The sequence below is a fragment of the Rhinolophus sinicus genome, linkage group LG01 (assembly GCF_036562045.2).
Source record: "Rhinolophus sinicus isolate RSC01 linkage group LG01, ASM3656204v1, whole genome shotgun sequence".
Taxonomy (NCBI): domain Eukaryota; kingdom Metazoa; phylum Chordata; class Mammalia; order Chiroptera; family Rhinolophidae; genus Rhinolophus; species Rhinolophus sinicus.
Window position 1 is genome coordinate 141,810,972 of NC_133751.1, and position 14,828 is coordinate 141,825,799.

At 40.2% G+C, this 14,828-nt stretch overlaps 1 protein-coding gene across 12 annotated transcripts in view; it reads left to right on the forward strand.

Moving 5' to 3' along the window:
- The window catches only part of FMNL2 (formin like 2), a 280,224-nt gene that overhangs the window by 179,994 nt on the left and 85,402 nt on the right, over positions 1-14,828 (forward strand). For all 12 annotated transcript variants that reach the window (XM_074336414.1, XM_074336391.1, XM_074336408.1 and 9 more), the window contains exons 3-4: positions 2,916-2,996; positions 8,034-8,110. In XM_074336414.1, coding sequence (XP_074192515.1) covers positions 2,916-2,996; positions 8,034-8,110 — 158 coding nt within the window. The remainder of the gene's footprint in view (positions 1-2,915; positions 2,997-8,033; positions 8,111-14,828) is intronic.

Genomic DNA, 14,828 nt, shown 5'->3' on the forward strand with positions numbered 1-14,828 from the left:
ATCAGTCAATATGTATATTTGAGAAAGCTTTTCTGGCTTACTCCAGTCTGAAGCAGGAAATGGAGAAAGCTGCATTTATTGACTGTCAAAAATGGGATTCACTGAGTGAATGCCAGTGTTACATGTGCTACTCAGATTTTGTTATTTTTAAAGGAATAAATATGGCTCTTACAATATGACGACATTGCCTAGAAGAATAAACATTAGAAATCTCTCAGCAACTGTCCATAGATTCAAATTTTAGGTCCTCAAGCAAATACTACATTAGGCAGAGCTAGAATTCCTTGAGGTCCATGTGTTAGGGACCTTATGTTTAGAGCTAATTGGTTGCCATAGGAGAAGGGAGCACAATTTTGCATTGTTGCTGGTCAAGGGATTTTTTTAAAAAAATCGGGTAATTGGCTTGTTTTATTAAAAATTGTAAGTTTTTTTATATTCTAATATATCTCTGGCATCAGCTGTTGTTATATGCAAAGTGGAAATAATAACTGGTTTCTAGATAGCTTATCAGTTCACTTTCCAGATCAGAGCTTTTCGTGATTATTTTAGCCTTCAGCTGGTCTATTGCTAAAACCCCACAGCAGTTGGATTCTATCTGATCCCTCAGTGACGTGATAGTGATTTAAAAAGGGGGGGGGGACTTTATACATAGGCACAGTGATGGCACTAGAGATGTTATTTGTGAATTGTTATTTGGAAATTGCTCTCAGGATAGAAAATTTGGGGGGAATAATTACAAACAGTATGCTGATCTTTTGTTGTTGTTGTTAAAACAGCTTTGTTGAGATACAGTTTATATACTATAAAATTCACCCTGATAATCTTTTTAAATAAGGGGGAAATATTGATTGGTGTCTAATTACAAGCTGCTTCTTTCTATTTTAAAGCATTAAACAATAATAAAATATATATACTTTCACTAATAAGGTGATTCTTTTTGATAGTAATAAGATGATCTTTAGCATTTCTAAATCTGTAAGTGAGCAAGACTTGAGTGGACCAGGAAGAATGTTGTGGTTCCCTGTGGGAGAAATACAGTTTATATGGTATAAACAAATGCTTAAACATGCTGGCCAATGTCAGTCTTGTGAAATACTGAAAAATTCCATGATGGCGTAAGCGGGAATCAGATGGAAAAGAATTACTTGGAAAATGTCTTTTGGGTTGTAGGTAGAGGAGAACCTGATAAGAATTGTCCAGATTTCATGGTAAATCTTTGTTTTCCCTCTTAGGGCTATTATATTTAAGTGCATGCGTGTGTGTGGTGTGACGTATGTACAGAAAAGACTCTGAAACATAAGAACGGTGTAATAAGTAGGATAAAGCCAGCACCTGTGTAACTACTAGTTGGGTCAAGAAACAGAACATTGCCAGCCTCTCGGGATTACTCTGTACTCCCCTTCCTCCATCTCAGTCCTCCAACTATTATTTTTATGCTAATCATCTCTCTCTCTCTCTCTCTCTCTCTCTCTTTCTCTTTCTCTCTTTCTCTCTCTCTCTCTGTCTGTCTGTCTGTCTTTCTGTCTCTCTCTCCCCCTTTCTCCCCCCTGCCTCCCTCCCTCTCTCTCCCTCCTTTTCTCTCTCTGCCTCTACACACACAAAAATACACACACGCACACACAGTTGGAACTGAAGATAAATAGATGGGTTTATTTATTCCCCTCATGTGTTCATTCATTTCTTTCCTACGGAAGCTAAACATTCTCTCTATATATATTGTGTGTGTGTGTACATGCATGTATATTTTCTCAATATATAATCTCTCTAAACACACACACACACACACACACACACACACACACACAAATACAAATAAATAAACCACCTAGGTATGTGTCCCTAACCATTAGTTTATTTTTGCCTGTTGTGTAAATCCAAAAAGTTGATGTTCTTTTTATCTCAAGATCAGCTTTATAAGATCCATCCATGTAGGAGTATGCGGTTCAGTTTGTTCATTTTCATTGTAAAATGAACATAATCGTATTGTATAAACATAATGGAAGCACTTATCCATTTGATAATGTGTGGGTATTTGGATTTTATCCAGTTTTTTACTACTGCTTTATTATGCTGCTTTGGATACGATGGTCTCTCAAACCTGATACACATGGGCATGAACTTCTCAAAGTGTGATTCCCTCCCTCTACAGCATCAGCATCAACTTGTGAGAAATGTGGGTTCTCTGGCCCTACCTCAGATCTACATTTAAATACCACCTTGAGATATATATTTTATGCTTATTTCAACGGTTGTGCTTTTGCTCAAACTATTTTTGGGTCTTCTAGTTTGGAAGTGCTTTAGGAACCCATTAATGATCACACACATACGTGTGTATACGCACAAATATACACACACACACACAAACACACACACATACTCCAGTCTCTAAGCAATAGACTCATTATTCATTTTTGAAACAAATCAGTTTTATCCAGTTTAAGTCAAATGTTTGGTATTTTCAAAGATAAAATAAATACTCAAAACAAAAAAGATTTGCCAACATTGAAGATATTCAAAAGAATATGTAACAGATTGAAGACCTGCTAAAAAAGAACCTGATTACAGGTTGGGCAAAGTATTATTCCTAGAATGAGAGCTGCAGAGCCCTACAGAAAAAGAGATATAGACTACAGTAGGGCAGACATGGATTTGAATCCATTGGTAACACTGAGAGCTGTGTCATCTTAGGGAAGTACTGAATTTCTCCGAGCTCCCGTTTCCTCCTGTGGAAAGAAAGGATAAGAACACCTACTATGAAGATTCAGAACCATTAGTACATCACGATTTGCAGGGCCACGTTCAGACTGTGGGTGCGTTTCAGCCTTAGATCAACAGTATTACTCAGTTTGAACATGGCTGACTGTCATGCCTTCATACCTGTCATACTTTTTACTGTACTTATGTGCTTCCTGCAGGAACGATTCCAGGTGAAGAATCCTCCCCATACGTACATTCAAAAACTCAAAGGCTATCTGGATCCAGCTGTAACCAGGAAGGTAAGATGGATTGATTTCCACTCTTTGTTGTCTCTTCCCCTTAGCAAGCAGAATCCTCTGCTCTGGGGTCAGGGGGTAGCAATGGGGGTCCGGGAGAACCTTCCTTCGTCTGCATTATAGCCTCTGCCAGAGCCTCCAGGAAAACAACTTTTGGAGACGGACATGAGAAGACAAAGAAAAAAGCCATCCTTTTGGTGTAAGGAAGCATTGAAAAGTACATCCCTGAGATGGGAGTCACGTACTTCTGATGGCTATTGAGTCACTGCCATTTCCAATTACACAGGGCAGTGAGTCCAGTGCAGAGGTGTTCAGGCCCCTAGAAAAGCAGGCCTAGCAAAGGGAAGACTTGTCTTTCATGTCTTGGTGCATTTCCAGAGACCTTGAAAAATCACTGGGGCTTTGTCATCCCAGCTGTGCTCTCACATCCTGTGTTGATGCTTTTAGCAGCTTCCACTGCCCCAACCCTGCCCCTGGCCCCAAGAAGGTAAGGAGAGAATAGCTGATTCCATTCTCAACTGACTCTCCTTTTACAAACAAGCCCTGCTTTGTGCAGCCACACAATTGGTTCACACTGATGCCTCATGGTAAAGTATGCAGCCTGGCACAGCCCTGCGAGGCTGGGGCAGTCCTGGGATGTCTCAGGACAGAACTGTCCTTGCTCAAGATGGGTAAAGGGGGTCTTCACCAGATAGCGTTTGTTTTCGGTTGACCTTCCACAACTCCTGCTTTCAAGGCTGCAGCAAAAATATCATGAGCTGAATTCCATCTGCTGTTTTCACATGTGATTCATGAGAGAAGAAAGGCACACTTTTCTTAGTTAGCCCCTGTTTCCAGGGCTCTTATATTAAAAAATATATATATATATTCTCCTTTTTCTTCATCTTCTACTTCCACTCTAATCTTCCCCCTACCCCCACCCCCACCCTTCACCAAAAAAAAAAAAAGAAAAGAAAAGTCAAGCAAAAGAGAACAGCTGTTATTGCCTTTTGGAAGTTCCCTGGCTCTTTGTCCCATGGTTAACATGCAGGCAAGCGGAAGGAAAATCTGGGCATGATGATGAAAATGGACTGTAGACTTTTGCTTTTGCTGTCGGCTAGACGCCATATGTGGCTTGGATGACACAGCCTCGTCTTCTAAGAATGTACCTGTCAGAGTAGCATACTATTTCCCCTCCTCACAAATATGGCACACGTTTCTTTTTTTGAAAAAGCTGTCAGGCCCTCTAAATGAGACAGCTGCTTAATTCTTGTTCATTTCTTTTTGGTTTGTTTCCTCCGCCAAAGATGTAGCAGCCTCAATTTCATCAGATTAGAGAGGGCTAAACGAAGGCACATCCCTACACACAAAACACAACCAAAATACCCCAGGTGGTTTTCTGGGCTGTTTCTTTGCACAGGGGCAGCAAGATTCTGTTTTGGAAATGTTTTCAGAAATCCTCAGATTTACAAACCTTCAAGGCTGGATGGCTCAGACCCCAGCATTCAGCACCCTCACCCTGAGCTGAGCATGGCAGAAACGCCGATGTGTGTACACAAGACAGAGCGCTCCCCTCCCAGAATATGTTCCACCCCCAAACAATTTCCCCAACATTTGTCAGATTCTGAAAGGAAAGGAGAACAATGTGAACTCCTAGAGAGCACTTCTTAGACTCCAGTCCCCAACCCCCTAGAGAGGAAGATACTTGGAGGGGAGAGGTGGGTTCCTCCAATCACAGGCCCAGTTCTCCTTCAGAACAATTACTCCTGGGTTAAGGCAAAGAATATAAACCAAAAAAACAAAAGAAGGCTGTTCAGAAAGTGTTTTTACTCCCCTGCAAATAACTTAATAAAGAGGCCCGATACAAAAGATGTCTGTTTGGGCTAACCTTCATTCCTGAAATCTCTGCCTGGGACCGTATGTGTTCACCTGACTGGCCTTGTCTGTGCCTCATCTTTCACCATCACTCATTTGGCTCAGACAAAAATAAAATGGATGTTGGATCCACCGTCCCTGCTTTAGTATGATTTCTGTCAGAGCTGGCAGTAGGAACTGCTCTGTTCCACTCAACGTAATTGTCATGCTTAAAGCCTAGGGGAGAAAAAAGAGATTTTGTTTGGAGTAAGGCATGGCTTACAGTTAAGATTCTCAGCTGTATTACGGGGGCGGGGTGGGAGGGTGGGAAGAGAAGATTTCAACTCAGGCCTTTCAATGTTAGCCAGACAATCTGGGCCGAGCAGTCTTCCCTTAACTGCATCTGGAGTCCTCCACTACTTCATTCATTACTCTTTTGTGCATATTGAATGCAAGATACCTAATTTGCTGTCTTCTAAAAAAAAAAAAATGCCTTAAGCATAGTCTCCTTTTCTTCTAAATAGTTTTAAATCCTCCAGGGCAGGGAAGGAAGAGCCTAAATTAGATAAGTCTGTAACCAGAACTCTGCAAATCAGCCTCCTCATTGAATACCAGGGAGTTCTTCCGTCTGTGCCTTGAGGGGGTGGGAGGGATGGCTCATGTCTGGCATGGAAGAAGGCTTCAGATCTGAAGAAAGGAGTCTGGTCCTCTGTGGTGCTGCAGTCGTGAAATGAAACCTATTGTGGGGGTCTCCGGGGCTCAGCTGCCTCCCTGGGCTGTCCCTGGGCCCTTCTCTTATGGAGAGACTGCTAATGGATGTACCCAGCTCCTTGTCGCTGCGCCCCACAGACACACAGCGTCTCTTTTAAAGCATTCTGGATGCATTGTAGAACTGCAGAGTGTTAGCGCTCATTGTTTATGTGTTAGAGCAGGCGGTGCCAAGGCTTCTCCCTAGCCCAGAGACCAGCTGAAAATCGATCGCTTCCTAAGAGAGTGTAATATGGGCATGACATCAGTTTAGTTTTACCTCAGATATCATGCAGTTGCCAAAGTGTAGTGCCTACCATAGTAAATGCCCAATAGACGTTATCTGCTGTTGTTTTTGTTTCCATTAGCTCATAGAGTGTTGGTGGCGTTTTGTTTTGATATATGCCTCTTAGCCCTTCAACAGGTCCTCTTTTATATTCGGTTATGTCCTCAGTGCTTCGCTGGGTGCCCATGTGGCTGACAGTGTCTGGAAGGGATGACCTTGTCCTGAGGAAACGTATGACAGAGTCAGGGGACCAGCACAGGCCTCGGAGAACAAGTCAGAACTGGGCATGATGCACAGCCATGAACACTGCGTTGTTTTCTAAAGGTCATACGTGCAGACAGCCCGAGATTTGTGACTCTGACATGGGAATGGCCCTCCAGAGCAGCCAGCACACCTGGAAATGGGCTTCCGAGCTGCGTGGCCATGTCCCTACCTCATCAGCAGAACCTCGTTGCTGGAAAGCTCCCCAGGAAGTGCTGGGCTTACATGTCCCTCTAATAGTAGAGGACTCTGCCATTTCTTAGGTCTTTCTTGACAAAAAGGGGAATGCCCTTCTTTTGTCATTGCATTGGAGACGCTTTTATGTTGTAGACCTCACTGTACCTACGTTCTACAACCCTGAGAGTCTCTGGGGTGCTTTAGGAATGGCAGCCAGGGGAAGCGGTGAGACTGTTTGCTTCTGCGGGGCCCGGTGAGAAGCAGTTAGGCGAGAAGCAAAGGTCCTTCACAAGGGGAGAAGAGGGTAACAGGAACCCACCCATGCTGGGCAGGGTTCCAGGTCGTCACCCGGGCACCAGGTCCCACCGGTGGCTGGCATGGCTCTCCCTACCCCACATCCTGGAATCCTGTCTAGACTGTCTCCTTTCCTTCCTTTCTTTGCATGCCTTTGTCTTTTAGCTGGACGACCCTGTGTACACTGCAATTGTGGCAGCAGAGAAGGGTCCTTAATATCCTGAGCTAGAATTCTCAAAGCCTTTTCCTGAAAACAGTGTAACATGAAGATGGCTTGAATCTATAGCACAGAGAGCACAGAACTCCTCTTAGAAGGCATTGCCCATCGACGGTCCTTCTTCCAGACTGACTGCAAATAAATGTTTTTGTAGGAAATTGTGTTCCACAGAACGGATGTGTAGTGCAACCTAACGATTCTTTGGAGATTATTTAGAGAGAAACAGAGAGATTCAGATTCTGTCAGATCCATTGAAGAAGAAAGACCTGAGGGAGTTCTGGGAGTTCTGGAAGGATCTGTGGGATTTGACAGGCAGGGAATGAAGAGGACTTTCCAAAAGTAGAAGACAGGTGCTCTAGAGGAGAGACCTTCTGAGTGAGGGCTCATGGGCAGAGGTAACTGGGAATGTTCAGCTTTGGAAAATGTTAGGTCTTACAGAAAAGAATTAACATAGCAGGCCTGAGACTGTCACCTTAGAAAGGCCTGCTTGCAAGGTTGGCTCTCCATTGCCAACTGGGAACTTGGATTTCAGGAGAGTTCCCATCATTTCCTGATAAGAACGATTCATGGTCCTGAAAAACTATTTATGCCAACAATATGGTTTGTGTTGAATGCCTATTTTACTTTTGGGAGTCTGGACTTTTGGTATATGCTAGGTAGGCACAGATTGCCTAAGTGAGCAGCCCCCAATAAAAACCCTGGGCCCTGAGTCTCTAATGAGCTTTCCTGGTAGACAGCGTTTCATGAATATTGTTATTTGTGACTCCTCTGGGAGAAGACTCTTAGAAGCTTGTACCTGATTTCCTCCAGACTGCACCCCACGTACCATTCCGCTTTGCTGATTGCGCCTTGTATTTTCCTGCTATACTAAATCCTAGCCATAAGTACAATGACACACTGAGTCCTGTGAGTCCTACTGAAACTGGGGTAGTCTTAGCGACCCCATCACATAGGTATATTGGTGAATATTGTTGCATTGTGGAGTAGGGAAAAATAATCCACTTACTCAAAGACAGTACATGAAATAAGTAATCTTTCCCAGTCTTTTCACATAAGCTGATTTTCATTATGAGACAAATGTGTGGGCTTTGCCAAAAGAAATGTGAGAGTAGCTCACTTTAGAAGCAGAGATATTTTCATATTGTGTTAAACTTATTACAAGTAAGCTTCAGTTATAGCAGTTGCTAAAATATGTTTTGTGAGAATGTGTGTTCTTGGATTATAGAAATTCAGACGGCGTGTTCAAGAATCCACACAAGTGCTAAGAGAACTGGAAATTTCTTTAAGAACCAACCATATTGGGTAAGTGTGCCCATTTAACATTTAAGCTCTAAGGCTTTTAGACACTTGACCAAGTGACTAAATTATATCCAAAGAGATAAGCGTCCTTACTGTTCATTGTAAGTTAGGAGACTGAGGTTTAGATGGGTGGAACTTGTGTTATACTCGAAATACTCAAGAATCAGTAGAAGCAAGACAGACAAACCTTGATTTGGGATATTTATAACCATTCTAAAATTTATTTCTCAGATGCAGTGGTAAGTGCTTGGTCTCTTGGCTGCATAATAATTCATGGCAAATCAGGAATCCCCAACAAGTAATGGAGATAGGTGGAGATCCTGGGGGAATCTCTAAGCCTTCATTGGAGTTCTCCGAGCTGTTGAAGCTGCTCCATTCTCCTTTCCTCAATTCCCTGGACTTTCTGGCCAGGAGAGGATAAAGCTGGAGTAATGTTACCTAGCACACCTCATTGCACTTGGATACTTGGTTCTGAGTCATTCTTCCTACATCCCCAAATTTCAGGATTATTAAATGTAAATGCACTCTGGAAAATAAAGGTTGGGGAGTCTCTGTGCTAAACATTTGTAAGAGTTTTTCATGCAACAGTATGGTGGTTTTGCCTCAAACAAGTACAGCTTCATGACTTTCTCCCTTACTCGTAGGATATCATAATTGTACAGTCCCTTAAGATGGTTTATCTCCAAGATAGAATGATATATCAGGTATCCTATTTTGTAGCCTTAGTTCTTCCTAAACTTTGTGTTTAACATCCAGCAAGTTATTTAACCCACTTGATTTTGACTCTTTGAGTTTTATAATGAGAAGACTATAGACTTTAGATCTTTTAGAGTTTTCCTCTGTTGCCTTCTTTGTAGGTCTATTGGAAATGAAGTTTTACATGTGTATTATTTTATAGTTTTACAGAGTATGTTGTAAAATAAATATATAAATAACAATTTACATCTACTGCCGGGTATGTTTTTTTAATAAGCCATTCAAATGGTTAATTTTCAGTTATGTCAGAATAAGCTTTTCTGAATTGCAGGAATGCAAGGTTGATAGGTGATGGAGCTGAGGTGAGAATGTTCACTTCCTAAAGGATGACTTGGCATGTTTGTCATCTTGAGAATAAAGTATTTGAAAAATGAACTGATTCTAATCTAAAGTTGAAAATCGCCTTTGTCCCAGAAAATGGGCTCTAGAACTAGTGGATCATAAAGTCATTATTTAGAACTGGAAGAGAAATGAAGGATTATCTAGTCCCTCATTTTACAGATTCAAAGAAGTAAGGACCAGAGAAGGTGAGTGAATCTCACAAGGCCTACAGCTGTAGAGCCAGGTGCTTTGGTTCAAAATGCTGTGTTCTGTTTCTTCTGTAGCCTAGTCTGGCAGCTCTTTGCCTGGAGGGAAATAAGATAATCAGGGCTCTGGGATCAAAGCAGTGTGGCTTGTCTATTGGGGGTGAAAGTGGTGGTGATTTAATACAGTTGGGCATCCAATCTTAGGAAATTTACATACTTTCCAATATTTGTGGGTCAGGAGCTAGATTCCGTTTGGAAAGGTCCAACCCCATACTGTTGGCATCGCTTCTTGACTGAAAGTGATGGAATGAGCTGTAGCCAGGATTTCTACAAATTGTCCAAAAGCATTTCTTCAAACATTGCTGGAATAATGTGAAATTGACCATCAAATACCAAAGCAAGATGATCATTTTCAATACAAAGCTGGCTGACTAGTAGAGTCCTGGTTGGGTTGAAGCCAGTGCAAGTCTGCAAGCAATTGGAGTGGTTTGTTGTTTAGGTTACTATAGGCATGTTGAAAGATTCCTGCGTTCCTTTCATCTTCTCCAGCTGAAGTTTTCCCTTGTCTACCACCTATGTGGGACACTCGGAAAGCTTTGGCTTTAGCAGCAGAGATGTTCACAGAGGTGCGTTGTCTGGTTGTGTGCAACCAATTACCAGCCCAATCTTATGTGGAACGAAGCCACACACCAGGGTTTTGACCTATCTCGCCTGTCCTGAAAAAACAACCTGAGCTGGACTCTTCATTATAGAAACTAAGTGACTTAACCTCATTTGATTGGGAAATTTTCGGAAAAGTTACTCAATAATGTGAAAATGATCACTACAATGAAGAATTCTTGGAATGCAAGGTGCTATGTAAGGGAGCCAAAGATTTGAAATACCACAAAAGAAAGGGAATTGGGTGCACGTTTGCCTTATGGAAAGAGAGATCTTGGTTCAGATTTTGCTGTGGCCCCTTACTTGTTATTTGACTTTAGGTAAGTTACGTAAGCTCTTTGTACTTACGACATGACTTAACTTCTCATCTGTAAAATGAGGATAATAATATTTACTCCATAGGAATGTTGTAAGGATTCAATGAGGTAACTTATAAAAGATCTAATATAGAGTTTAATACATAGTAATTACTCAATATATGATAACTGTTGTTTGTTGTTACACTTCTTGAAAATCATATTATATCTAATAATAATTCAATAATATTATGGAATATATCCCTAAGGAATTGCATGTAGAAAATGTTGCTTCCTCTGTCTAAAATGATCCTGACACCTAGGAGATTGTGATTCCCAGAAATTAAAAGGAAGAATTATATTTAAAATCTACTTGCCTTAAAAAAATTATTCTTGGCACATGCTTGCATTTCAAGGTTAAAGTCTGGGGCTTCGCTGAGATAACATTCCAAGCTATGGATTTGTTGTGCAAAAGATTTCTTCTGAGTTTTGATATAAGACCTAAAACCTCTATAGAAGGAGCAATCTTCTGAGAAAGAAAATTAATTTTCTTTCAGCCAAATTGAAATAAGAATTGGGCTAGAAATAATCTCATTCACTTAATCTTAGGAACTGTAATAATAGAGAAGAATTGGATTATGGTTGATCCAAAGTGCTTGCAATGACTTGAAATACCCTTGAAAGGAGCCAAGTCATGTTAGAACACGTTGGTTGTGCAGTGAGAGTCGGACACATCATGCTCTTTTGGATGTCAGGGTGATAAGATTCAAATGGTGGCAATGGTGGGGTGCTGGATAGATTTAAGATTTAAGGGCTTTATTCCAAGGAACTGAGGTGTAGGCTATCTCTCCTTGCAGGTAATTTATTTTAGTAAAACTCCCTGTTATGATAGAAAATTAATTTTCACCCTGAGTACAAGGTCATAGAAATTCCAAAAGATGCTCATTATACTTGATCTCTTTGGGAGAGTTGAGAGAAAGAATGGGCATGAGTCTGTAGGAGGAATGTGCTGGTTGGCAGGGAGAGAAGGTTTGTGGAAAGGGGAAGGAACCGAGGAACTATTACTCCGACATTTTTCCCTCCTGGACTCCCTGCTGCTTTGTGAATCAATGCAGCGGGGTCAGGCTAGAAGAGGCAAGAGAGAAGCATAACGTAGGCTGGTTTTAAGAGGTATAAAACATGTATGTGGTATATGTGCATCAAGCTACCCTATGATTAATTCATTCTTCAGTGATGCTTTATGGAAATTCTTAAGATCATAATCATTTTGTCATTTTCTTATGCACTGTGTTAGGCATGTTAAATGTGTGGTTTGATTTATTTCTTACAAAATCTTTTTATTTTTGACTTTACCTTTGAACCTCCATTTTACAGATGATAAAACTGAGCCAGCTATTAATTATCTTGCTCAAGTCCATACGATGTAGAGGCATTGAGATGTGAACCTAGATACATCCGAATCTAAAGCCTGTTATAAAACTAGCAGTTCTCAAATTTTTAAATTTTAGGACTCCATTACTCTCTTAAATTATTTTGAGCCTAAATAAGCCTTTATATTTGTGGGTTTTATTCATTAATCTTTACCATATTGGAAATTTAAATGCATGCATTTTAAATATGCTTATTTAATAAAATTTAATATTTAGTAATAAGTATTTAATAAGTATAAATCTATAAATACAAAATAATAACAGCATAAATAACACATTATATAAAAATAACAATTTTCCAAAGCAAAAAAAAAATAGTGATAAGAGTGGCATTGATTTACATGTTTACAAATTCCTTTAGTGTCTCATTAATAGGAGGCAGCTGGATTCTCAGATTTTTGCATTCAATTTGTTGTGACACGGTATTTTGGTTGATGTATATGCAGAAAACCTGGCCTTACGCAGATACACACTTGGTAAAAGGCGGAGTTTTTTAAAATAACCTTTTCAGATAATTGTGGATATTCTTCTTTGATAGTACATCAAAGTTCAAGAAGTGGCAATTTCTTAAAGGTAGCTGCAATATGAAATCTGAAATCGTATCAATGAGCTTTGGTACTCTGTTATACTAAAATCCATTTTACTGTCTTGCACTTGAATGAGTCTTTTTGCCCATTCATAATTTTGTAACGACATGAATTGGTCACTTGGAAAATATTGTTTTACTGATTTATTTTGATTTTTCAAACATCGACACATTTTACTCTGTATTATAACAACAACCACATTTGTTCATACTCACCATTTTCATCAGAATATACTTTTAAGTATTGGGAAGCTGTCAAGCTCATGGTATTGAATACAGGAGTTTCAAAATTCAAATTCGTTTTGTTCGAAAGCTCAAATTTTATCATCGACAACAAATACCATCAGTTGTTTTCCTCAGAAGGACAGGCTCACTTTATTCACCTTTGAGAAAATATCTACCAAATACCCAAGAGAGAATAAACATAGTTTGTCAGTCATTTTACGTTCCATGTAAAAAATGGGTAGTTCAGTTTGCAACTCAAACAATTGCTCAAGTGCTTCTCCTTAAGACAGCTGTGGTGCTTGGGTCAGCAGAAGTGCTTTATGTGGGTTTCCCATTTTGTCATATAGAAAATTCAAAAGATGTACACTCAAGGAGGAGGCTTTAATAAAATCAGTAATTTTTATTGCTTTACTAAGGACAGTTTTAAATGAAGCTGACTTTTTCATTTTCCCTCCCAAGTGCATGGGGTGAAGAATACAATAAATAGCTGTATTCTTTGGTGGCAGCAGTTTTATTCCCCAATCTTTGTACCATCTGGGCAAATATCAGCACAATGACAAAACAAGTATGTTCTTAATATTTTTATTAAAATAGTTTTAACTTCACAAACCCCTGAGAGGGCCTCAGGGACCCCTAGTGGTGCGTGGGCTACACATTGAGAACTGATTTCTGATGCTGTCTCATTGCGTTGGTAGCCGATGGGCAATCTGGGTGATGCTTATCTTCTTTCTCTTGCGTCTCATGATTTTTTTCATGATTTCTTTTCAGCCACTGCGGTTCCCACTGTGTCTGTAGCAGTTCTCTAAAGGAGACCAACAAAGAGAATTCACTATTTGTCCCTTTATCTTGTATGCCTAGATGGTACCTCTCAGAGGGAGGATGTGTTACACTCTAGTTGGCTTTTTAGGAACTGAGCAGCTTGCTCCTGCCTTTCACTAGATGAGAGCAATGAGGTTTCGAGATTTGGGGGCAGAGAGAAGACAGCCGCAATTGGAAACAAACCTTTGACCTGTCTACAATAAAACAGTGACTATTGGCATCTGTACTTAGATCCCTTCCTTGAATAAGGTTTTTTCCAGAGCTATTTTTCATGGCCACCATCTCTTCCGGCTCCTGAGCTGCTGATTTGGAATTTGCCTAATTCAAATTTACAACATATGGTAATTACAGTGAGTCTGTGAGGTACTTAGTAAGTGATGCATACTGTCAGAATCAGAAATAATTCTACTTTCCCAAACCTGTAATTACCCAATTTGAAACTGTTTGCATATTGGTAATATATAAAAAAATGTATGTAGCATACACAGAGGTGAAAATAGAAATTGACTACGGGAACCCTAAATTGATGATATTCCATTGCATGATCATATACATAAATCTGCAGAATAGGGCATCCATTTTTTTTAATGCCTTTAGATTCAAGATTCTGCTTTGAAAGTTACCCTTTTCTCCTCTTTGCCTGTTTTCTTTCCATCTTTCATTTCCACAAAAATTCACTCTCACCTGTTTTCTTCATGCAGACTATTCCAAGTGTGGAAGGGATAGGACTTGAGAGGACAGGGGAAAAGTAAAGGCTGTTTTTTTCCTTATAATCCATAGCTTTTTTGCTGAAATGACTTTGCTAACCTGCTATCATTTGACAAAGAAGGTAACGTAGCGAACCATGGTGGATTTTTTTCTTATTTTTTCCTAAATCACCTAGGGGTGTCTGGGTCAGATCAAAGACCCAGGGAAGAGCTCCTAGCTTACAAAATTGGTTAACTGCATGAAATTAAACCTCTCAGAGGGAGGACGTGTTACACTCTAGTTGGCTTTTTAGGCACTGAGCAGCTTGCTCCTGCCTTTCACTTTGAGGCAGCAGTTGGGAATGGAGGTATTGATAAGGTCATTGAATTGAAGTAAGAGAAACTAATTAATAATCTTTATCCCTGCATCAAAATATATACAAATTAGCATTTTGAGTCAAGAAAATTGTAGCTCTGGCTGTATTGGCTATTTCCTACCTTTCTACCCTCCCTCCCTCCCTCCTTCCCCTCCTCTTCTTCTTCTTTTCTTTTTTTTTTTTTTAATGTTCTTATCTCTGAGTCATTTGCTTCCTATCCAGTGTGTGGCTAAACTTTCTAAGTGAGATGCAGGTGCTAGTGGTTGAGACAATGGCAGGTCCTCAGGGTATCTTAGACCACCTCTACTTTTTTGGGACATTGTCTGGAAAATCAGCCAGAAGGAACTACATGACTGTTT